The sequence below is a fragment of the Giraffa tippelskirchi genome, chromosome 1, assembly GCF_054371585.1.
Source record: "Giraffa tippelskirchi isolate mGirTip1 chromosome 1, T2T-mGirTip1v1.2.pri, whole genome shotgun sequence".
In the NCBI taxonomy this organism is placed as follows: Eukaryota; Metazoa; Chordata; class Mammalia; order Artiodactyla; family Giraffidae; genus Giraffa; species Giraffa tippelskirchi.
The window spans coordinates 45,691,696-45,716,976 of record NC_137275.1 but is presented as its reverse complement, the minus strand read 5'-3'; the positions used below and the strand labels follow the sequence as shown (position 1 = coordinate 45,716,976).

At 36.2% G+C, this 25,281-nt stretch overlaps 1 protein-coding gene across 3 annotated transcripts in view; it reads right to left on the bottom strand.

Annotated features, from left to right (window-relative positions):
• The window catches only part of FRYL (FRY like transcription coactivator), a 250,228-nt gene that overhangs the window by 200,192 nt on the left and 24,755 nt on the right, over positions 1-25,281 (bottom strand). For all 3 annotated transcript variants that reach the window (XM_081590507.1, XM_081590510.1, XM_081590513.1), the window contains exon 2: positions 7,715-7,890. In XM_081590507.1, the coding sequence (XP_081446633.1) occupies positions 7,715-7,766 (52 nt within the window). In that variant the 5' untranslated portion in view covers positions 7,767-7,890. The remainder of the gene's footprint in view (positions 1-7,714; positions 7,891-25,281) is intronic.

The window sequence follows — 25,281 nt, the reverse complement described above, 5'->3', positions numbered from 1 at the left end:
AGGGAGGATCATCTTTAGTCTACTAATTTAAACACTAATCTCCTCTGGAAACACACTCACAGATACACCCAGAAATAATGTTTAACCAGCTCTCTGGGCATCCTTCAGCTCTGTCAAGCAGACACATAAAGTTAACAATCCAAGGAAGCCACCATGAGTTTTCAAGAAAGAAAGTGGTATGAACAGACTTGTGATTTCTAAAAGTTCACTTCTGAAGCAGACCAGATGGTGAACACAAACTAAAACAGAGTGGGACCAATTTGTATAAAAACCTATCAGACCAGTCAAGAGATGACTTTTTGAACTAGGGCAGAATGAACAAAGCACTAAAGGAACAGAACTGAAAGAATTTCACAGGAGAATGAATGGGATACCACTACTTCTCAGTTACCACCACAGCCTCCTAACCAACCTCTGCATGCACACTTCAACCTCATTTTACAAAGTAAATCAGATCACATCTCATAGATCTCTACCTCTTCTGTCTACATGCCAGCCAAATGGGCCATTTCATTTCCTAAAATTTAGTTCAACTTCTCTTGTGCCTCAGGATCATTCTACATGCTGCTTCCTATACCTGGAACTCCCAATTTTTTTCACCAGGTGAACCCTAACAAGCCTTCAAATCCCAGTTTAAAAGTCACTTCCTCAGGTTTCCCTGGTGGCCCAGTGGTTAAGAGTCTGCTGTGCAGTGCAGGGGACACCAGTTCGATCCCTGGTCTGGGAAGATCTCACGTGCCGCGGAGCAGCAGAGCTGGTGTACCACAATTACTGAAGCCAGAGTTCTAAAGTCTGCAAGTCACAACTACTGAGCCCACACTGCAACTACTAAAGCCCAAATGCCTAGAATCCGAAACAAGAGAAGCCACCGCAATGAGAAGCCCTCACACTGAAACTACAGAGTAGCCCCTACTCATCACAACTAGAGAAAGCCTGCACACAGCAACAAAGACCCACCAAAGCCAAAAAATAAAATGAATCTTTTTTAAAGAGTGTCATTCTCTCCAAAAGACTATCCCTAAACTCTCCAATCTAATCATGTGTCCCACCCTTAACTTCTCTCTTGAAATACATACTACCTGTTTAGATATGGGTTTGTGTTTGCTAACTATTCTCCCATCAGACTGTTCCCTGAAAGCTAAGACTGTAATTACTTAATGCCTAGTCCAGTACCTGGCACTTGGTGGGCACTCAACAAATACTTGCTGAATTAACAATAAGTAAATCACAGAAGATCACTTCAAGTTTCCAAGTAGGAAAATAGTAATGCCATTACGTGACAAAGGGAACAGGAACATCAGGTTTGTGGATGAAGTCGAACTCCATCTGAGGTATGCTGAATTTGAACAAGTCATGGAATAGGTTTGAGCTGCAGAAGTGGAATCACTAAATACTGAATAATCATTTAGCCAGAAGAAAAAATGTAACATTAATGGGAAAAGATGAGAAACAAAACAAAGCAAGCTAAAGGCAGAATATAGAAAAGCAGAATAGAGAATATCTCTATTTAACTGGTAGGAAGAAGAAACAAAGGGACAAAATGTAGATATTCCTAAGATGTAAAGAGCTTGTAAACTAGAAAACACCAAAAAACCTATAGAAAAAGAGCTAAAGAAATGGGCAGTTAACAAAAAAAGAAATGCAAATGCTTCTCACCCATATAAAAAGATACTCAGTCTAATGTGTCCAAGATAAACATGCTATGTTATGTCTAAAAGAAGAGTTGATGTAAATGCTTCTGAAATATGTAAAAATAAAACTGTAAATTATAAAAAAGATATTCAATCTGACTCATAATGAGAGATGAAAATTAACACTATGAGATTCCATTAGGACAAAAAAATTCTGATAATATATTCTATTGATAAGGTTTTATATATATGTGTATACACACACACACACACACACACACACACACAGGAAAAGGCACTCTTGCACTTTACTGATGGGTACACAAAGAGATTTGATTCTTATGAGGATAAATCTGTCAATATCTATAGAACTGTGTACTCATTTTCCCTTTGACCCTGCAATTCCACATCCAGCAATCTGTCCCAAATATACGGTGGCAAAAACATAAAAAGATATATATATGGATAATAAAGTTATCAACTGCAGTGCTATTTGCAAAAAATTAGAAACAACTCAGATGCCCATCAACTGAAAATTGGTTAAATAAGCTATGTCTTTTTAATTCATACAATGAGATATTATGTAGCTATAAAAAGGAATTAATAACTTATTACTAATGAGTGATCCCCAGAATATATTAAGCGAAAAAAGCAAGGCATATATTATCATTTGTCGAAAGAGGAATATTTTTAAAAAAAAGCAGAATGGAAGACTAAACTTCGGTTTTTAGCATATAACTACTTAGAAACAGAAAAAGAGAAAAGGGTAGAGAAAATAGAGATAGAAGTTAGACTCCTTTCCATAAACCTTGTTTTATGGGGATGACTTTGGAGACATGACACTATTATATATGATTATAAAACCAAATTTCATTTTAGAAGTTATTAAATATCAAAATATTTAAAATAAAATAGCTTAGATGTATACTCTGTTGGTGGCATAACTATACACTTAAAAATGATTAAAATTGACATTTTATGTTATGTATATTTTACCACAACAATTTAAAAATTAAGTAAAAGAATGCAGCATACATGTTGCGTTGTCACTCAAAGAACAGGTTACTAAAAAGGCCACTCAAAAGGATACTCTTTCCTCCCTTGCTCTGAACTAACAATCAGCTGCCATGATGGTAGCTGCCCCATGAAGAGGCACAGGAACTGGTCTCCAGCCAACAGCCAGAAGGGACCTGAGACCTACCAAAGATGACCTAAGTGTGCTTGAAGCACCTCCAGAAGGCTCCTTTGTGGCTCCTCCAAGCGAGCCCAGGTATATATGCACCCCAGCTAACACCCTGACTGTAGCTATATAAGAAACCCTAAGCTAGAGATACCCAGTTAAACCGTATCCCACAAAAACTGACTCACAGCAACTGTGAGATAATAACATTTGCTGTGTTACACCTCTAACTTTTGGGGTGATTTGTTACACAGCAATAGATAACTAACACACACAGGCCACTGAGTAAACATTCCTAGGAAAATGAGCCCTAAGTCCAAAAATGAACTGCAAATTCCATTGCTGGACTACAGCCAAGAGAAAAAAGTACATATGCCAACCAAAAGCTGCATACAAGAGTGCTCATGGCAACTTGATTCCTAACAGCCCCTAACTAGAAGCAACTCAAATATCCACCAACTAGAAAATGCATAAATAAATCATGGCATTTCACACAACAGAATACTCACTATACAGAAATGGAAAAAAAAAACAAATCTCACAGAAATGAGAAAAGAAGCCTGACAAGACAAAATGCCTGTACTGCTGCTCTGAGACTGTTACACGCATAATGAGGGTACTATAAATAAGTAATTATGAAATATTTAAATAAGATATTATTCTTACTATTACTGAGAACTAGAATTCTCAGCTGAAAAATACAGATATAAAATAAAAAAGATTAACAAAAAATCTGATAGTATTGAAACTGAATTGGAAATATCAGTATGAATTCATGAGGTACTCTGTCCTAAAAAAAAAAAAAAAAAAAATTCCCTAGTTCTGAGTACTGAAAAGGCCTAGAAACAATGGTCAACCCACTAGCAATGAGAACCCCTAGAGCCCAAACTGTGGTCTTGAAATTCTATTCCCCAATAAAGGAATCAGGACTCTTTGGAGACATTGCTGACACCAGGTGTGGGGATGAAATGTACAAGATGAGTTATACTAGATAATCAAGAAGCTATCAAAAATTACTAGTCATGTCAAAATAACTCAGTAAGCAACTTTAAGAGTCCCACTGGCGAAAGATTAAGTAATTGAAGCATTCACAATGGTAATTACCATAGTGAATTTTTTAAAACTGCAATAAATGTTTAAAGAGTTTATAAAGAATCTAGAGGTGAAGGGGAGACCCTAATCAGTCACTGTTGGAGAAAGCAAATATAACCAAGGCACTATTTTGAAATAGGTAAGCTAAGGGAAACTATCAAGCTTTTGCCCAACCGTTCCCATCCAAACTGTACTACTATATAACATTAACTCATTGGCATCACTGACTCAATAGGCATGAATTTGAGCAAACTCCAGGATACAGTGAAGGACAGGGAATCCTGGCGTGCGTCCATGGGGTCACAAAGAGTCAGATACAACTGAGCAACTGAACAACAACAACCACCACATCACAAATAGTATACATGGAATAGCTTCTCTTTACAGACCATTTCACCTAATAAATGAATAGTAAACTTATAATATTAAAATATCACCATTTTGCAAACCTTAATGATTTAATAGATCTCAAGCAGGAAGCCCATCACCTATTTTTGTAAATATAGTTTTACTGGAACACAGTCATGCCCATTCATTTACATTTTGTCAATTGCAGCTTTCTCATTACAACAGCAGAATTTAGTAATTGCAGCAGAGGAGACCAGATGGGCCATAAGGCCGAAAATATACACTATCTGTCTCCTTACAGAAAACGTAAGATCTGATCTATAGCATGCAGCACAAATGGCAACCAATCGGCAGAAAAAGACAGACACTTGCCCAAAGACAAAGACTTGCTAGAAGAATCTGAACTGGAGTCTAAGCAAGTCTCTAGATTCAACTACCAATTAATATGAAATACAAAGGTCAGAGGAGTATGCTTAATCACTGCACAGGAATGTAATCAGGAATATCCACATCTACGAGACAAAGACCAATTTGTTCAACAAATAAATTTTAAGGACAAAAACGGAGGGGAGGATGAAACCTTAAGAGAAAAATCAACCAACTGCAATGGGGAAAGGGCTTATCTAGACCCTGAGCCTATCCAGTCAACTGTTTTTAAAATGTGTGAGGGGACTTCCCTGGCAATCCAGGGGGCTAGGACTCTATGGTTCAACTGCAGGGGGCACAAATTCCATCGCTGCACGGGGAACTAAGATCCTGCATGCCACGAGGTCCAGCCAATAAATAAATAAATAAAATGTGTGAGAATTACAATTAACATTAACTGGATATTTGACTATATTGGAATTCCTTTTTTAAAGTTAATAATGTGTAACGGTATCAATGGTAAAAATACAAATAAATTTTATGATGCCTAGAATTTTCTTTAAAATAATATAGGAATGGGAGGGAAGTTGGTGAGAGACAGACAATTTGGCCATGACATGATAATTACTGAAACTGAGTAATGAATACAAGGGGATTCATTACACTAGTCTGTTAACTTTTATATGTCTTAAATTTTCTATAATAAAAATTATAATAAGATATAACACTTCCTCTTTAGGCACTGAAAAATTCTGAAGTAAAAAAGAACAAGTCAAGAAGTATGCTAGGTTAGCCCCAAAAGGCAACTTGACTGTGACAAGGTGTGGGGTCTTTTAAAGAAGGGTAAAAAGCCAAGCTTGGAAAGAACTAGTTTAGAGATAAAGTAAATGACTGCCTAGTAGATCCAAACTTAGTTATGTGACCTTTTCCAACTGCATCAGGCAGCTAGAACTAGGAAATATATATTTGGCAAATTAACTTAGGTTTGCGGTTTGGACAGGGTCTTCAGAATGTTAAAAAGGCAACAGAACATAAAACGCTGCTGCAAATATGATCACGAGGATTGGGTTTTAATTAGAAAAGCAAGAAAATGCCAAGAAACAAGTCATAATAAAGAAAAAGAACAGATAGAGTGTTATGATCATGAGAGGAGACTCCAAGGCCTCAGAAGTGCAACTAATTGATGATGTGATCTAAGGCAAGAAGTAACAGGCTATGAGACCTTGGGACTCCAGTCCTGGTGAGCTAGTAATACTGGTTTCTAGTAGGTTTCAGCTACCCGCCAAGCTCACCCTTCTCCCAAGCTCATTTTAGAAGGTATCTGTATTTTTTAAAAGGGCCCCAGGATTAGAATCACTGGTGTAAGATGCAGTGATCCTGGAAAATACGAAGGTGAAAACAATGGATACTAAACAGGTCAAGGAAACATGATGAGAGTCACTAATTAAGATACAGGAGACAGAAAGGGAACAAATGAGTTAAGCGAAGAATTCTAACAGTCAAGACAACAGAAGGATAAGAATGTGAAGAAAAAAGAATAAAAGAAAGATATCACAATCCAAAGACAATGACTAACTGACAGTGGGACCTTATTCTAACCCCACAATTCAAAGAAAGTAGTCTAAAAATATCTCTATCAGATAGGTTAGGAAAGAACAGGTATCCTCAAAAAAACAAATATCTATCAATTTGTTCATTACAGACACAAAGTGTTGTGTGTATGAAAGCACCAAAAAAAACCTTATAAATTATTTAGTTAATTCACTCATTTCATAGATGAGGAAACCAAGGGCTATGAAGACTAATTAACTTGCACTTGAGAACACTATGCAATTAACTATTAGAATTAGAGCTAAAGAGTACCTCATTCTTCACTTGACCTCCTCATCTAACTACATGGTTTCTATTTGGAGATTCACCTCTTTACAGTGCTAAATGTCATCATATATATTTTATTTATAAATAAAAATTTGGTAACTCTTTGTTGACTGACACTCAAAATGAGTCTTCAATATTTTACATCAATAATTTTAATGGTTTCCCATGTCAGCAACTTGTTTGCTCAATTTTACTCCTCTGCACCCCACCCAAAAACATGTGTTTTGAATAAATCTCAGAGATGTTCAAAAAACATATTGGCTAACTAGTACCTATGCTTCCCAAAAAAGGTTAATATGAAAAGGGACACACAGTGCCACGCTATAAAAAGAAGAGCTGGAATTACATACTTCTCTTATCAATTCCATAAATGTGCACATAATTTACAATTGTTAGGAAGAGGATGTTCTTGACCCAGTGGACTCAAAATACCTAAGTAGGTAGGAAAAGATAGCATCAGGAAGAACTACCTCAGCCTTATAATAAGAGAATATAGAGTACAGACCTAAAGATGTAATCCGTGGCTCTAGCAAAATGAAAACAGAACCAATAACAAATCATAAAATAATACTAACACAATTCACTTACCATGCAAGCGCTAGTTCGGGAGTGAAATTACTCTCTTATTTTCACAACTTTTTTACTTCTAACATTTTTATCATTCCATAAAACAATTTTCTTTCCAAACAAAACTAGTTTTAGTAAACCCAGTTTTGCAAGCTCACTTACTGTAATAACCACTAAAAATGGTAATCACCTGTAGCAGTAAATATAAATTTAGATCATTATTTAAAAAACACTTGTAGTAAAAATCTCTAATTATGAAATATATATAAACTATGATCTTGTGACATCAGTACCACTTGTACCTCATTCAAAATGAAAATGAAATTATAAAATATCAATAAATAATACAGAGCATATAAAAGTATACACACAAAAACGTGTTTACATATTTCTGTATTCTTCATAAATATTGCATATTATACTATACCCAGATTATAATACGGAAAAATGTTCTGAAGTCTCCAAAAATTAAGTATTACTGTTATTCTTAGATATGATTTTGAAAATTACCACACATACATAAAAGAATAGGTGCTTACCCATGTGTAAAAAGAGAATATGGAACAAAAAAGGGGAAGGTAATTCAAATGAAAGCTGTTTTACAAATCCCTACTATTCTTTTTTAAAAGCACAATACATACATACCACTTACCACTTAGAAAGGGTTGCTGAGGCACAGAGTTTGTAGAAAAGACACCAAACATGGAAAGGATCCATCTAGAAGCTTTTTCAGTCTGGAGCTTGTACTTTATAGGCACACAAGTGGGCACACTGGTGCAAAACAGTAGTGATTCACCATGTACAAAGCAGAATGTGGAATGTTAAAGGCTGAAAGACAAAGAAAAAAAAGAGACAGAAAAGAAACATGGTAGGTTATTAGTTACTATTAACAGTCGTGTTTAAAACAATAGTTGTAACACTTTAGCAGGTTTCATATAACATATATCATTATTGAACTTAGTTTTTACAACTTGAGAATTTAGCCAAGAAGAACTTACTGACTAAAAAATCTCAACTATATAGGGAAAGAATCTGTCTGGAGAGAAAAAACAAGAAAATGAGTATTTGTCATTTAAAGGTTCTAAGTTAAATCTTTCATCACCGGTAACATTTTTTTTCAAGTACATTGTGAATTTCCTCACCATCTATGCAAAATTACCTGTTTCTTGTTGATACAAGGGTCATCATTGTAACAGTCCTTCCATAGTACTTGAGTATACATACATTATGAGGCAATGAACCTATAAACCTTTTCAAAAGGTACCCTAAGGCACTCCAAGAAATGAGCATTCTCTGTTGCTAGTGGAAGTATCAATATCTACAATATCAAGAATGTACTTATTCTTTGACCCAACAACCCTCTTTCTGGTACATTTTTCTACAGACACAATTGCACACTCACAAAATAAAGTGTACAGCAAGATTATTGTGGGATAATCTGTAAAAGTGAAAAACTGAAAACAACCTAAGACGATTGGTAAAATCACCTATGATGCATCCACTATAAGGAATATGATGCAAGTATTAAAATGATTAAGGAAGCACTCTGTGTATTTCCATGGAAACATCACCAGAGTATGTACATGTATGTTGTTACAGTCTGTGTTTTTAACAAGGGGAGGGAAAAAGGGAAGAAATAATATCTATTTTTATTGGTTAAATTTTACTAAAAAGTACTGTAAAGATCCATAAGAAATTGCTTAAAAAAAGAGGCAGGGGGCGGGAGGGTCAAGGGGACTGGTTACCAATAAAGGATCGTAAGCAAACAGGGATAGAACTTAAGATTTCCAAGTGTCACTCTGACTTCCAAAACATGTAGATGTTCAAACAAAGTAAAATTTAAAGCAAGTTCCTCAAATAAGCTTAATTTTTACTCTTTCATCCCTTTTTTATAAAAACACAAGCTGTTATATGATCAGTATAACAAGGCTACTTTCCTGGAATGTGCGTGTGTGCCAAGTGCGTGCTAAGTTGCTTCAGTGGTGTCTGATTCTTTGCAACCCCATGGACTGTCGCTTGCCAGTCTCCTCTGTCCATGGAATTCTCCACGCAAGAATACTAGAGTGGGTTGCCATTTCCTTCTCCAGGGAATCTTCCCAACCCAGGGATTGAACCTGCATCTATCTCCTGTGGCTTGTGCATTGTAGGCAGCTTCTTTACCACTGAGCCACCAGGGAAGCCCTGGAATGGTGAATGGCAAATTATTTCCTTGTCTTTCAGAGAAACTCTTCTCTTTCCTACTGGGAGTAATTCCACATATATTCAGTGCCTCCTATCTACCAGCAATACATATATCAGTGAAAAAACCCGAAAGATGCTTGCTCCAATGACCTTAAAATTCACTGTCACCCATTTACTCATTGCTAGTGAAGGTTCACTAAGAAAGGAATAAGTATACATTTGCTAGAGGAAATGTAAATTTGACAACCACTCTGAAAAGTAAATTTATCAACATGTGACAAGAATTTTTAATATTTAATACATTCATAGCTGTTGACCCAGTAACTACGTTCCTATGAATGCAAAATGCAGAGAATTTTATATACAAATTTTTTTACACTATTTATAAAGAAAAAATTTTTACATTATTTTAAAAGAAATTTTACACTATTTATAAAGGAAAATTCTAAGGAATATAAATGCCTGAAATAGAGAAAATAGTTGGCTACATTATGGTTTATTCAGCAGATGGAACATTATGCTACAGTCAACCTGGAAGTAATTTCTAGTTAAACATGTTAGATTAACCACAAATATTTATCCCTACTCCATGTCTGGCTCCTCTGAAATAATTGTAAAATTTGAAAAAGTAATAAGAAATAAGAACACAAAAGCCAGAGAGAATGGAATAGACATTCTTTGATAGGATAAAATTAAAATACAATTTCAAAAAAAGGAGGGAGAATGATGTTAACAACAATAAAAAAAAGGGGGCAGGACTCAAAATTATATATAATTTTATCCATTTTTTAAAATTACATTGAAACAGAGATAAATAACCTACTCAATATTATTTCTAAATAGTGATTTAAAATAAATGATGTTTTTATCTTTTATGTTTTTCTGTATTTTCCAAAATATCTACAAAGGGCATTTATTACTGTTATAGTTAGAAAAATACAATCATTTTAAAACATATATACAACAACTAGGATGGCCATAATCAAAACAAAGATAATAAGTGTTGGCAAGTGTATGGCTAGAACCCTCCTCACACACTGCTGGTAGGAATGTGAAATGGTACAGCCACTTTGGAAAACAGTCTGGCAGTTCCTCAAAAATAAAATATGACCTAACAATTCCACTCCCAGGTATACAGCAAGAGAAATTAAAACATACATCCATGCAAAAATATGTGTACAAATGTTCAGAATAGCATTATCTGTGATAACCCGATACTACAGAAACTGTCATAATAGCATTATTTGTATTACAGTCAAAAGGCAAAAACAATACAAATGTCATCAACTGATGAAAGCATAAATAAAATGTGGTATATCCATCCAGTGGAGTGTGCCATAAAAAATACTGGTACATGCTACAACATAGATGAATCTGAAACAATTAGGCTAAGTGAAAGAAGTCAGTCACAAAAGGTTACACATTACATTATTCCATTTATATGAACAGACAAATCTATCAATATATAGAGAAAAGACAGATTAGTGGTTGACTCTGGACAGGGAGGAGATGGGGAGGTAATGGATATAGGATTTCTTTAGGGGATGATGAAAATATTCTAAAATCAATTGTGGTTGTGGCTGCACAATTCTGTCAATACACAAAAACCTCAAATTGTACACTATAAACTAGTGACTTGCATGGTATGTGAATAATATCTCAATAAAGCTATTATATTAAAAAAATACACATAATCTATCACTTCTTCACCACTCAATAATATTTCACATATTATTCCTTATCACCTTGCAACACTATATAACAGGAAAAGCATTAGATTCAAGATAAAATCAGATTCTCATCAGTCCTAAAACCATTGATAAACCATAACTCCCAAGTTTCCATTTCCTTTTGCGGGGAATGAGCGAATCCTCTCTGGTACACCACCTCATTTTTCTCCCAACGACTGAAGTGCATGCCTACCAAGAGTAAGTTATCTTGTATTCGTCCAAAATTCGCCTTTGCCAATTGTATTTACTATAGTTATATATCTTAGTTAAATATTATATCAAAAATATGAGTGCAAAAAGAAAATGCTTTTTCTTTGAAACTTAAGCCAAACAATATGGAAAATGCAGATCGCTTTTAAAATATCCTAAAGAGAAGGCCTCAGCTCTACATCAAAAGACTGATGATATATGAGCATTTATACACTTAACTATAAAACATTTAAGGCACGTATCTTCCTATGATTCTTCATCCCTATGTAACCATCCTTATGTAACCATCCCTATGTCACCATCCCAACTACTAGTTGATTATACAATCAATATTGTATAAAAGACTCTACTGCATGTAATTTATTTGTATAAAAGACTAACAGAAGTACACTATTATTACTAGTATTCTATCTCACACTCTAAAGACTGATGGTTGACCCTCCTGAGTTGTCTCTTAGAAAGGCTGAAACTTTTCTATCCTTCAAGTCTCAAGACCACCACAGTCCTGTACTCTCTACAGATATCCTCACCTCTCAAACTGAAAGAAGACGCCCAATGTAAACTTATCAAATTCAGTTCAAGGCTGCTGAAGTCCCTCTTCCTGTGCTCTTGGGCCCTCCAAACCCTCCCTTTTTAAAGCCAAACCTACATCTGACCTGTATATTCAGATGACCATTAAGGGGAAAAAAAAATCTTACTTTCATGCACCACAGACTTCTCTTTATTTCCTCTTACTACAATTTGCGCTTCTACTTCTTCAAGTCTCAACTCATCAAGTCAGCCATTTACCCTCTGACCCCAACCACTGCAATACTAAAACACCCTTCTGTTAAAAGGACTCTACAAGGCTTCTCACCTCCCCTCTCTCACTATTCTGATGCACCTCAGATACTGCTCCTGAGTGCATCTTTCAAATTGTATGACTCTGATCACAAAGCTCCCTGACTCGGTAATTCAGTGGTACTTCCAATGCCTACAGAATAAAGTCCAGAAATTCTTTAGCCTCACAGTCGAGGTCCTAACAGAAGAGAACAAACCGCTAGCCCATCTCCCTAATGTTCTCCAGAACTCTGCTCTGTGCAAACATACCCCATTCCTTCCTATGCCTAGATGTTCCTTCCATCTGGAATGCCTTCCCTTTGTTCTTATGCATTAAATTCCTCTAAAGTCATTTTTAAAGTAGAAAATCACTTTTTAAATCACAGGCTTGGGTTTCTCAACCATAAGAGCTTCAAGGACTTTTTATAAGGATTATAAATGTTACAAGTATTATAAGTGTTGAAGTGAAGTGAGGTGAATTCTCTCAGTCGTGTCCGACTCTTTGCGACCCCATGAACTGTAGCCCACCAGGCTCCTCCGTCCGTGGGATTTTCCAGGCAAGAGTACTGGAGCACATGCAAATTTAGAAAAATAGCCAACATACAGCACAAAACGTTGTTACTGTTATCCATTCAACATAATGAGAGCTCAATACATAGTTTTTAATTGACATGCAAAACAAAGAAGTCTTTTCCAACCATACTATAAACTTTGCTCTCAAAGCAACAGTTTAAGATCTGATACCGCTGGAAGTTAAGATGATGAAAATTTCTGATAATCAAAACTTTTCAGTTTCTGGGAATCTCACACAGATTTATGATGTGTGAACAGCAACCCACTATTTCATGATTTAGTCAAGAACAACTTGATTTATAATCACTTCACCATATATGTAAGTCATGTTGCTGTACAGCTTATACAGTGTTGCACGTCAATTATACCTAAATAAAATGGAAAGAAAAAAAATTTAACTAATAGCTACCAAAAATGGGCAGTGAGGGCAAGCCTTATCAACATAAAGTAGTTTTATCATTTACTTTTTTAAAAAGTAAGATACATATAATTTACCACCTTAACCATTTTAAGCATACAGCTCTGTGGCACCAAGTACATTCACACTATTGTACAAAGACCACCACCATCCATCTCCAGAAATCTTTTTATCTTTCAAAACTGAAACTCTGTATTCACTAGACAGTAACTCCTCTTCCGCTCCCTCCTCCCAGGCCCTGTCAACAAGCATTCTACTCTCCGTTTCTATGAATTTGACTACTCTAGGTATCTTATTTAAGTGGAATCATACAGTATTTGTCCTTTTGTCACCGGCTTATTTCACTAAACATGAGGCCTCTTTGAGGTTCATTTGTGTTATCATTTACTTTTTCAACAAGAACTTCAAAACCACATAAAGGACATGGTTTAAACATATTCTAGTTTAAACTCATAGTTTTACCATACTCTATATTATATGGCACTAGACGGCAGATTTGACTGACTCAAATTACAGAAAGAAAGGGAAAGTAGAATAACATGTACTCAACAATCTGGTATGATACCAGGTATCAAACTAGGTGCACGTCACACACGATGAAATCCACACAACTCTAAACAAATAGGTTATTAATATTCTCAGTTGGTAAATGATAAAAAGGTGATTCAGAGGACCTCCCATGTCACTGCCCTATTTCCATTTTGTTTTATCATTGCATTTATCACTATCTGATGTACAAACAAATGTACATACATTTTATTTCCTTATGTGCAACTTATATGTAGGCAAAAAGTAAGTTGAGAATCACATTTATGCAATAAAGTTATATTTATAATACAATGCAGCTTAGAATCCGAACATTTTGTAATCTCTAGGTTTTCTGAGATGCTTGTCCACAGGTACATTTCTTAGATACTCAGAAGTTGGGAGACTTTATTATTGCCCAAGATATAGGGGTGTTTTTTTTTTTTTGAATAGGTATGGGAGGTGGGGGGTATTGGAGGACATAAGCAGGGAATAAAATTCCAAGTAAAAAATCCAAGGGTCCAAGAAGGCTGGTGTCCAGTAAGCCCAGATCTGCTATTATAACATCCTCATCTTCTATAAATTTTGTTTTTTTTAAATCGAACTTGACCCAAGGACTTTTCTACCAAGCAAGAATTTACAATAGGAGGAAAGACACTAGGTTGTGATGGATGGTCTAGTTACCCTTGAATATACCATCACTATAATATTAACCATATTTACATTACACTACAGATTTCCTTTTTCTGTTTCAGAGTGAAAAATATTCCCACCACCCTGTAACGACTGCTACATTTTCTCCCTTAAAATTGGTTAAAATTTTTCATTACATTTCAAGAAATTAAGAACTAGATGCCTAACTTCTAAATTTCATAAACTGTGTTTTTTCATAATCTAAATGAAAATATCTTCACAATAAGAAGAATTTTAAATGTTATTTAGAGAAATCAAAAAATGTTAAGGGCTCCCACTAAATAAATTCCCACTTGCAACAAAAGTCTACACTTCCCATTAGTTTACTGTTTTCAAAAAATAATTTCTTTTCATCACAGTTTGAAAAATGTTACTTACAAAAGGAGTACTGTATTCACAAAATAATTTTATCTTCACTGATATAACAAGAAGTCAGTGGTTTCCTTTTTGTGGTAAACAATGGGCCTTGGGAAACATGTTCTCTGGTAAATGTCTTTCACATATTTTTAAATACACAATTGGTTCCACTTCCTAATAATCACCATTTACCAGAAATGCAAAAGATAGAAATCTATCAAGATACACAATAAGACTAAGCAAGCCAAAAAAGAGGAAAGCAAAAGAAAATTACAAAGGTTCCCTGAAGAGGGTGGGGTCGAGAAAACTTCTAATCCAACCCCAACCAGCTATGGATTGCTTTTTAAAATGGAGAATATCAACGTAAGGTGACAAAAATCTCACATCTTTTCCCTCCATTCCTAAGGGATCATGCCCATCAGTATCCAACATACCATAATGATCACTCACTTTAAAGAGAATAAAAGGGGGTAGCCCTCCTTGACCACAAAACTCTCCCTGTCAGTATGGCCCTGTTAATCTGCTCCCATTTATAATTAACATCTTCCAGACAACTCTCTGTATTTCAGCATCTCACAATTCCATTCCCTCCCCTCGTCTATGCACAGGACTGCTGCCAGTGTCACTGATGACCTCTAACCCTCATGAAATCCAAAAGTCAACAATCAGGACTCATCATGGCTGACTCACCAGCAGCATTTCTCTCCCTCATTGTTGATAAACCTTCTTCACTCGGATGGCAAGATGCCACAGTTCCTGGTTCTCTCCTTTTCCTCAGGAGTTGCTCCTCCTCTGCCTGTTTCCTAACTCAAAATGTTAGAGGGCCCAGGGCCAGCCTATCCCCTTTTCTCCACTAACATTTACCTCTAGATCTTATCCAGGCTAAAGGTCTTAAATTCAAACCTGGAACTTGTCAGCATATAGATGGTATCTTTAGCCCAGACCTCTCTCTATTGAGCACTAACCTTACAAATTCAAAGACCTGTCTGTTCATCTAACGGGATGTCAAACACAACTCTTAACACAGTATCCTCAATCTTTGCCTGCTTCCTGCACTGCACCTCAGGAAATAACACCACCATTCTTCTAGCTGCTCAGCCCAGAAATCTGGCAGTCACTTTTATTCTTTTCTTTACCTCATACCCTCACATCTAATCCATCAACAAGTTGTGTCAACCCTACTTTCAAAATGCTGGATGTTTTAAATCTGACCACTTCTTTCCCACCCACTGCAACCACCTAGTCAGAACCATCATCATTTCTGGCCCAAACAATTCAAGGAGCCTCTTAACTGGTACCCATGAATCTGCTCACCCCTTAATTCTCCACATAGTCACTAGAGTGATTTTTATTTTTATTTTTTTTTTGCCACACCACACCATGGAGCTTGCAGGATCTCAGTTCCCCAACAAGGGATTGAGCCTGGACCAAGCAGTGAAAGCATCGAATCCTAACCACTAGACCACCAAGGAGTTCCCAAAGTGATCTTTTTAGACTATAAATTTATTCACTCCACTTGTGCTCAAAATTTCTCCACTTGTTTTCCATCAAATGTAGAAAATATCTGTAGTCTCCCTAAAGTTTCCTCTCCTCTATGCTAGCTACACCAGCTCTCCTGATATTCCTCAAGCTCAAGAAGCTTACTCCCACATCAGGGCCTGTGTACTTGCTAATCCTTCCGCCGGGAAAGTGCCTTCCTTTGAGTATGCCTTGTTCTTGCCTTTCTTCAGAAGACTGCAAATGCCGCGTCCCGCGAAGAGGCCACCCCCATCACCCTATCTGAAATAACCCACACCTGTGCATGTGTGCTTAGTTGCTCAATTGTGTCTGACTCTTTGAGACTCTTTGCACTGAAGCCCGCCAAGCTCCTCTGTTCATGGGATTTCCCAGGTAAGGATACTGGAGCAGGTTGTCATTTCCTCCTCCAGGGGATCTTCCCAACCCAGGGATCGAACCTGAGTCTCCTGTGTCTGCTGTACTGCAGACAGGTTCTTTACCTGCTGAGCCACTGGGGAAGCCCAACCAACACCCATCACACTCTAAACAGACTTAATTTCTCATCATAGAATCTATCATCTAATGTCTGTTTAATGTTTGCCTACCCAACTAAAAAGGAAGTTTCAGGAGGGCAGAGGCTATCATTCGTAATCCCCAGTATCATCATCTCCTAGCTCACAGGTATACAATAAAAATTTATTAAATAAATGATGGCAAATATATGATCTGCACTAACAAAAACAAAACAAAAACCAATACATAGACTTTCAAACATTTTATTGAACAAAGTGAATATCAACCACTTTATAAGGTTCTCTTTTACAACCTTTAGAAGAGATAAGGGAAGCAGAGGATGAGAGAAGAAAAGAAGTGAACTGTCTTGTCTTCAGCACATAAATCCAATATATTTGCAAACCCCACCTTATATACATTTTCAGATGGAACCTAATGTCTCCAGAAAATAACAAGTTTTAAACTGTTTCTTTTCTTCTTGTTAAATACCTGAATCAACCTGCATCCAAACAATCAGCTCAAAAGGAGGAACAATACTTAGAGGATACCCTGGGAATATATATTTGACTAGACCCCTGTTCCACTAATCTCTAAGATAATTTAGTCAATATAAAAAGGAAAACTTCAGCAAGAGACTGGAAACTGAAAAGCGGTATTGCCCCCACCCCTGAAATTTTGAGCTTCCACAGAGATATTTTAAAGTAAGAAAAATGGGAAAGGAGAAGCAATGTGCCCTTGTATCAGTCATTGATGGGCTGTATCCTCAGAGCTAGCTTACAAGTCTACTCCACTGAGGTGCACACCAGAGGCCAGTGCTCAGTCCCTCCCACCATCAAATTCACTGGGCTAGATACTAACTGCAGCCCTCAACAGACTCTGACTATCCTTTAACAAGACAGAATAAAATCTCATGCCAGTCTGTGAGCCTGTACTATTTATCAACACAGAATAGGGTGTACACAGAACAATCACCAGTCTGAAGAAGAGAATTGGCAGATATAGAACTGATCAAAATGTTCTGACAAAGATAATGATCTTGGCAGAATTCTAAACAAAGAGGTAAGAAGGGAAGCCATTTGATTTTCTAAGATATTCACTGTTTTGGGGGCATGGAGTGGCAGTCAAGCAGACATTCCACAAAGGTATATCTACAATCAGGGTTAGGGACTTGAGGAGACTCCTCTCAAAAAACAACAAAACATTCCATAAGAATAATAAAGATACAAGGGATATTAACAATACCTACCTCCCCTCTCCTTCTAGGCTTTCCTTCTCCCTTTTGAAGTCAGGCATGGTCATGTGATTTATGTTGGCCAATGAAATGTGAGTAGAATTGATAAATAAACTTCCAATGGAAGTATTTAACTGTTGACACTAGGTTCCAAACCTGTTTCCCACTGTCTCTGTAATTATAGAGGCAGCTACTGATATGAAAGCACGATGCCAAACCTGTAGAGAGAAGATACTTGCCCAAAATGCATGGACTTGAATGAGAAATTCTTGCATTTTTAGCACAAATAATTTGAGGACTGTTTTCACTGCAGCATAAGCTAACTTAACTTGATTATTTTAAAATTCTAATAAAATTAATTAAAATTCAGCGAATCCAGAAAAGCAGACAAGGGAAAATATTTCAGAGACAGAAAAACATACACACATGACAGCATAATGAGAAAGTTTATAACCATCCATAGAAATAGAGGATTTTAGTGGAATATCCCTCCAAAATAATTTCATCTTAATTCAAAAAATTTTAAGAACAGTAGGCTATCTCTGAAAGGATGCACAAGAAACTGATAATACTGGTTGCATCCAGGAAAGGAAACTAAAGTAATAGAAAAAGTAAGGAGAGACTTACAGTTTTCATTCTGGCATGAAAGATACCACTCCATCTTTTAAAAAAAGTAAAAAGATAAACAAACTGAAAAAGCAACAACTCTTCTTACTTAGATTCATAACCACTAGTCCCAAACTTGGATGTAGGCAGATGCAGAGAATCACAACTTACGAGAACAAAACCCATGAGCAGATGCTTCCGTGGGAGCCAATGCCAGGGTAAGAAAACCTGAACTGTAATTGACAAATTGAGAGGCTCAGTGTGGACAACTATGAGCGTTAAAAGCTCCAAGGGGACCAATACTAGGGGGAACCCCATACTTGTGTGAGTTTATCTCCAAGAGCCCCACCTGATTCTAACGTGTTTGTGTTTGTGTGCTCAGTCATGTCCGACTCTTTGTGACCCCATGGACTGTAGCCCTCCAGACTCCTCTGTCCATGGGATTTCCCAGGCAAGAATACCAGATAGGTTGCCATTTCCTTCTCCCGGGGATCTTCCCAACCCAGGGATCAAACCTGAGTCTCTTATGCCTCCTGCCTTGGCAGGTGGATTCTTAACCACTGAGTCACCTGGAAGGCCCCCTGGTTCTAATAGTGAATATCAAAGAAAAATCTCCTCAGGTTTCTAGCAGGTGGAAGGAGAAAATATTTTGAAATACTCCAAAGTATTCTGTTCTCCTTGACAAAGTTTGCCCTCAGGAGAAACTAAGAAACTATTAGCTAGAACCTAACTGACCTAGGAGAAGGGAAATACCCAACTCCAGCTCCCTCTGGCCATCCTGCACCACCACCTCAGGTGGGGGAAAAAACTGAGAGGCACTCGTGAAGTTCACAGTCTGGAGGAATAGGTTGACTAAAAGGCTGCAATCTAATCATGGGGTCTTGACACACCTCCCCTCCTTCCACATCTCAACACCACATTACTGAAGAAGGCCTATTTAAGTCAGTCTCTTTTACTTTAAGTAAAAGTTCTTAAGTACTTTTGAGAACAAAACCCATGAGGAGATGCTTCCATGGGACCCAACGTCAGGGTAAGAAAACCTGAACTGTAATTGACAAATTGAGAGGCTCAGTGTGGACAACTATGAGCGTTAAAAACTCCAAGGGGACCAACACTAGGGGGGAACCCCATACTTGTGTGAGTTTCTCTCCAAGAGCCCCACCTGATTCTAACGTGTTTGTGTTTGTCTGCTCAGTACTGTAAGTCCATGCTCAACTACCAAGAAAATATTACAAGGCATACTAAAAGGAAAACAGAAAATGAAAAGACAAAGCAAGCATCATAACCAAATTCATATATGGCAGGACGTTGGAGTTTCCAGACTGGGAATTCAAAACAACTAATTAATATGCTAATGGCTCTAGTGGATAAAGTAGAAAGCAGGCAAGAAAAGATGCACAATGTAAGTAGAGAGATGGAAATTCTAAGAATCAAAAAGAAACATTAGTGATTAAAAACACTGTAACTGAAATTGTGATAGAAATAAAGAGAACCACTGATGGACTAAGGAAAAACTTCTGTGAGCTTGAGGATGTATCACAGAAACCTGCAAAGAAAGAGAATACTGAAAAGCAAAGAGAAGAAACACTGAATAAAATAAAACAGAATATTCAAGGACTGTGGGACAACTACAAAGGATCTAACATACATGTAATAAGAACAGGAGAAGAAACAGAGAAAGAAACCGAAGAAATATTTGAAAACAATAATGACTGAGAATTTTCCCAAATTAATATCAGATACCAAAACCACAGGTCCAGGAAGGTCAGAAAACACCAAGCAGAAAAATACAAAAGGGAAAAAAAAACCCCAAACCTACCACACCCAGGATATATCCTGTTCAAAATCAAAGATAAATTTTAAAAATCCTGAAAGAAGCTGGAGGAAAAAGTAAACATTACCTATAGAGGAACAAAGAATTAAAACCACCTTCTTTTGAGAAACCATGCAAGCAAGAAGAGAGTGGAATGATATATTTCAAATGTTGACAGAAAAAGAAATGGACCTAGAATTCTGTACCCTCAAAGTCACCCTTCAAAAGAGAACGAGAATAAAGATTTTCTCAAACAAAGTTGAGAAAATTTGTTGCCTTCCAAAAAATATTAAAAGAAGTTCCTTAGAGGGAAGGAAAATGATGTAGGTCATAAACTCAGATCTACACTAAAAAAGGAAGAACATCAAAGAAAGTCTAAGAATGTAAAATATAAACTTTTACTATTTTTAGTCGTAACTCATCTAATAAACACCAATTTGCTGAAAATAATAATAGCAACAATGGATTCAATTATGTATGCCTAGAAGTGAAATGAAGGACAGCACTGATATAGGGAAGAAAGGGAAGAATTAGAATTATTTTACTATAAGTTATTCTCCCTACTCATGAAGCAGTATAGTGTTATTTGAAAGTAGATTTGGATTAGCTGTAAATATATATTGGAAACTATAGAGAAATGACTAAAAACAGTTTAAAAAGAAGTATAATTCACATGTTAACAAAGGTGAGAAAACAGAATTAGATGAAATACTCAAAACCATAAAAGGCAGAAAAAGGCTGAAAAGAAAGGAAAAGAAAAGAAAGAAGAACAAGGGCAACAAATAGAAAACAAATATGAAAGAAATTAATCCAACTGTATCAACAATCACTTTGAACATCAATGGTCTAAATGACTTGATTAAAACACAGATTATTAAAGTAGATTGAAAACCAAGACCCAACTATATTATCTACCAGAAACCCACTTTAAATATAAAGACACAGATTAAAAGTAAATGGATGGAGAAAGATACAGCATGCTAAAACTAGTGAAAGATAGACTGTGTGTGTTAGTCGCTCAGTTGTGTCCAACTCTTTGTGACCTTCACTCAGTTGTACCCAACTCTTCAGGATTGTAGCTTGCCAGGCTCTTCTGTCCATGGAATTCTCCAGGCAAGAATACTGGAGTGGGTAGCCATTCTCTTCTCCAGGGGATCTTCCCAACTGATGGATCAAACCTAGAGACAGATCTTTACTGCCTGAGCCACCAGGAAAGCCCTAATAAAAGACAGATTAGCTATTCTAATTTCAGCAGACTTAAAAGCAAAGAAAGTTATGAGGGATATAGATAGGACTGTGCATGCATGAATACAGTCAGGACTCTTTGCGACCCCCTGACTGTAGTCTACCAGGCTCCTCTGTCCACGGGATTATCCAGCAAGAATACTGGAGTGGGTTGCTATTTCCCCTTCCAGGGGGATCTTCTCAATCCAGGGATCGAAACCACAGCTCCTGCAGCTTCTGCAATGGCAGGCAGACTCTTTACCACTGAACCACCTGGGAAGCCCACATATGGGATTACAGAATGATAAAGGGGTCAGTTCTCCACAAAGACATAACAATCCTCAATGTGTATCTCCCTGAAGCAAAAACTGATAGAACTGCAAGGAGAAATAGATGAACCCACTATTATAGCTGGAGACTTCCATACCCCTCTGTTAGAAACGAACAGGCATAGCAAGTCAGAAAATCATTAAGGACATAGAACTCAACAACACTGTCAATCAACTGGTTATAACTGACCTCTGTAGACTACTTCAACAACTGTAGGATACATATTCTTCTCAGGCTCACAGATAATATTCACCAACAAATTTAAAAGAAATCACACATCTACTCTCAGACTGCAGTGAAATTAAGCTAGAAATCAATGACAAAGATAATAAGAAAAATCTCAAATCACATGGAGATAAAACAACACACTGCTAAACAACACAAGTCAAAGAAATCTCAAAAAAAAATTTTTTAATATTTTGACTAAATGAAAATGAAAATATAATTACCAAAATTTGTGGAAAATAGCAAAAAAAGTCCATAAAAGAGAATTTATACTAATAGCATTGAATGCATATATTAGAAAAAGAGATCTTAAAATCAAAAGTTTCCATTTTAAAAAAGTAGAAAGAGCAACTAAGTGCAAAGAGGAGAAAAAAAATAATAAATTAGGGCAGAAATCAATGAAATTAAAAACAAAATTAGCAGAGAAAAATTAATAAAACCACAAGCTGATTCTTTGAAAAAAATTAGTCAAATTGACAAATCTCTAGCCAGGCTAACTACAGGAAAAAAAAGATACAAATTGCTAATAACAAAAATGAAAATGGACATCACTACAGATCCTATGAACATGTGAAAGAATGAATAAATACTATGAACAACTCTATGTTCACAAATCTGATAACCTAAATGAAATGGAACAATTCGGAAAGACACAATCTGCAAAAATTCTCACAGGAAGAAATAGACAATTTGACTAGGCCTATTTTTATTAAAGAAATTGAATCAATAATAACATTCCAACACAGAAAGTACCAGGCCCCTTACAAAAATTAACTTAAAATGTATCACAGATCTAATGTAAAATGCAAAACTATAAAATTCTTCATAGATAACATTAGTAGAAAACCTTAATGACCTTGGGTATGGCAATAATGTTTTAGATATGACACCAAAAGCACAATCAATGAAAGAAATAGTAAGGATATTGATAAGCTGGACATTATTAACATTAAAAACTTCTACTCTGCAAAAGACACTATCAAGAGAATAAGAAAATAACTACAGACTGAGAGAAAATCTTTGCCAAATACACACCTAATAAAGGGCTGTTGGGAAAAAAACAAAAACAAAGAACTCTTAAAATTCAATACAAAAATGATACAGTTTAAAAATGGGCCAAGAACCTTAACAGACATCTCGCCAAAAAAGATATTCAGACAGCAAATAAGCATAGAAAGAGATATGTCACAGAATATTTCATCAGGGAAATGAAAATTTAAACAATGAGATACCACTGCACGTCTATTAGAATGGCTACTTTCAAAATAATGATAATACCAAATGCTATAGAGGATGTGGAACAACAGGAATTCTGATATACTGTTGGTAAAACGTAAAACGGTATAGTCACTTTGGAAAAGTTTGACAGTTTCTTACAAAACTAAACATACTCTTACAACTCAGCAACTGTGCTCTTTGGTATTCACCCAAGTTGAAATCATGTCCATGCAAAACCTGCATATGGATGTTTACAACAGCTTTATTCATAATTGCCAATCAAGATTTCCTCCACCAGGTGAATGGATAAATTCTGCTACATCCAAACAATGGAATATTATTCAGCACTAAAAAGAAATGAGCTATCAAGTCACAGGAGGACATGGAGGAATTTTAAATGCATAATGTTACGTAAAGGAAGCCAATCTGCAAAAGCTACATACTGACATTCTGGAAAAGGCAAAACTATGGTAACAGTAAAAAGATCAGTGGTTGCCTGGGAGGGAGTGGGAGGATAAACAGGCAGAGCACAGAGGATTTTAGGGCAGGAAAAATATTCTATATGATACTATAATGGTGGATATATATCAGTACACATCTGTGTATACAACACCAAAAGTTAGCCATAATGTAAACAATGGACTCTGGGTGATTATGATGTTCAATGGAGGTTCATCAAATGTAAGAAATACACCACCCTGATGGGGGATGTTGTTAACAGGAGAGGCTATGCATGAATGGAAGAAGGATTATATGGGAAATCTCTGTGCTTTCCTCTTAATTTGTTTGTGAACCTAAAACTGCTCTCTGAAAAGAAAGTCCTTATAGAAAATAAACTCTATTAAAACAGTTTTTAGTTTAAAAAACAAACCTTGCCTTTTGTGATCTGACTCTAATTTCAATTATTTCTACAAATCTTAAAAATCAGGTTTTCAGCTTTAGTTGCCATTAAAACAAAATTTGTTTATAAATGTTTAAATAACATATGCATTGCTGTATCAAAGGCAATGCCCCACAATTCTGCCTTACAAGAAACCAGTCTTCCTATTAAAATTAACTTTTGAAAATAAAATTCAATGTTTTATCAAATATTTGGATTTTACAAAATAATTTTACACAAAAAGAAAAACAAGACATTTTCAGAAACTGGTTTTACATAGTCTGTGATATAAATCAATTTACAATGCTGCTGCTGCTTCTGTTAAGTCGCTTCAGTCGTGTCCGACTCTGTGTGACCCCATAGACGGCAGCCCACCAGGCTCCACCGTCCCTGGCATTCTCCAGGCAAGAACACTGGAGTGGGTTGCCATTTCCTTCTCCAATGCATGAAAGTGAAAAGTGAAAAGTGAAAGTGAAGTCGCTCAGTCGCGTCCGACTCTTAGCAACCCCATGGACTGCAGCCTACCAGGCTCCTCCATCCATGGGATTTTCCAGGCAAGAGTACTGGAGTGGGTTGCCATTGCCTTCTCCAATTTACAATGCAATAAGTTGTATAAAAATTATAAAGTATGTGCTTATAGGCATTTTTCAAGTGAGATGTTCATAGTTTTCATTAGATTCTCAAAGGGAGCCATCACTTAGATAAGATTGAAAATGGCAAGTTTTTAGGTAACAGTTAAATCAAGACATTCACCTACTATTTAACTATTTAACTGAGACTTCTACACAATTAACCATGAAACCCTCTCTGACCTCCATCCTGTATCAGTTCCCCTTTCCAAGGATATAAAAAGAAAATAATTTGTCACCCAAGTATTGAGGAAAGCACTAGGGAACACCATAAGAGCTCATTATTAGATGAAAGAGCATAAAAGGAAGTCAATTAAATTACCCCAATAATCATCATTTTTTAAAAAGATATATTCACATGTGGTAAATGGAATCCTGGAAAATAACTGGGCTACATATGTCAAGACATTAAAATGTCCATAACCTCTAACTCAATAAAGGGGAATTTACCAAAAAGAAATAATATAAAATCAGGTTAAAAAAAAAATTGCAGAAAGATGCTTAACTGCATATAGTTAAGAACACAGGCTCCAGAGTGAGCTTGCTA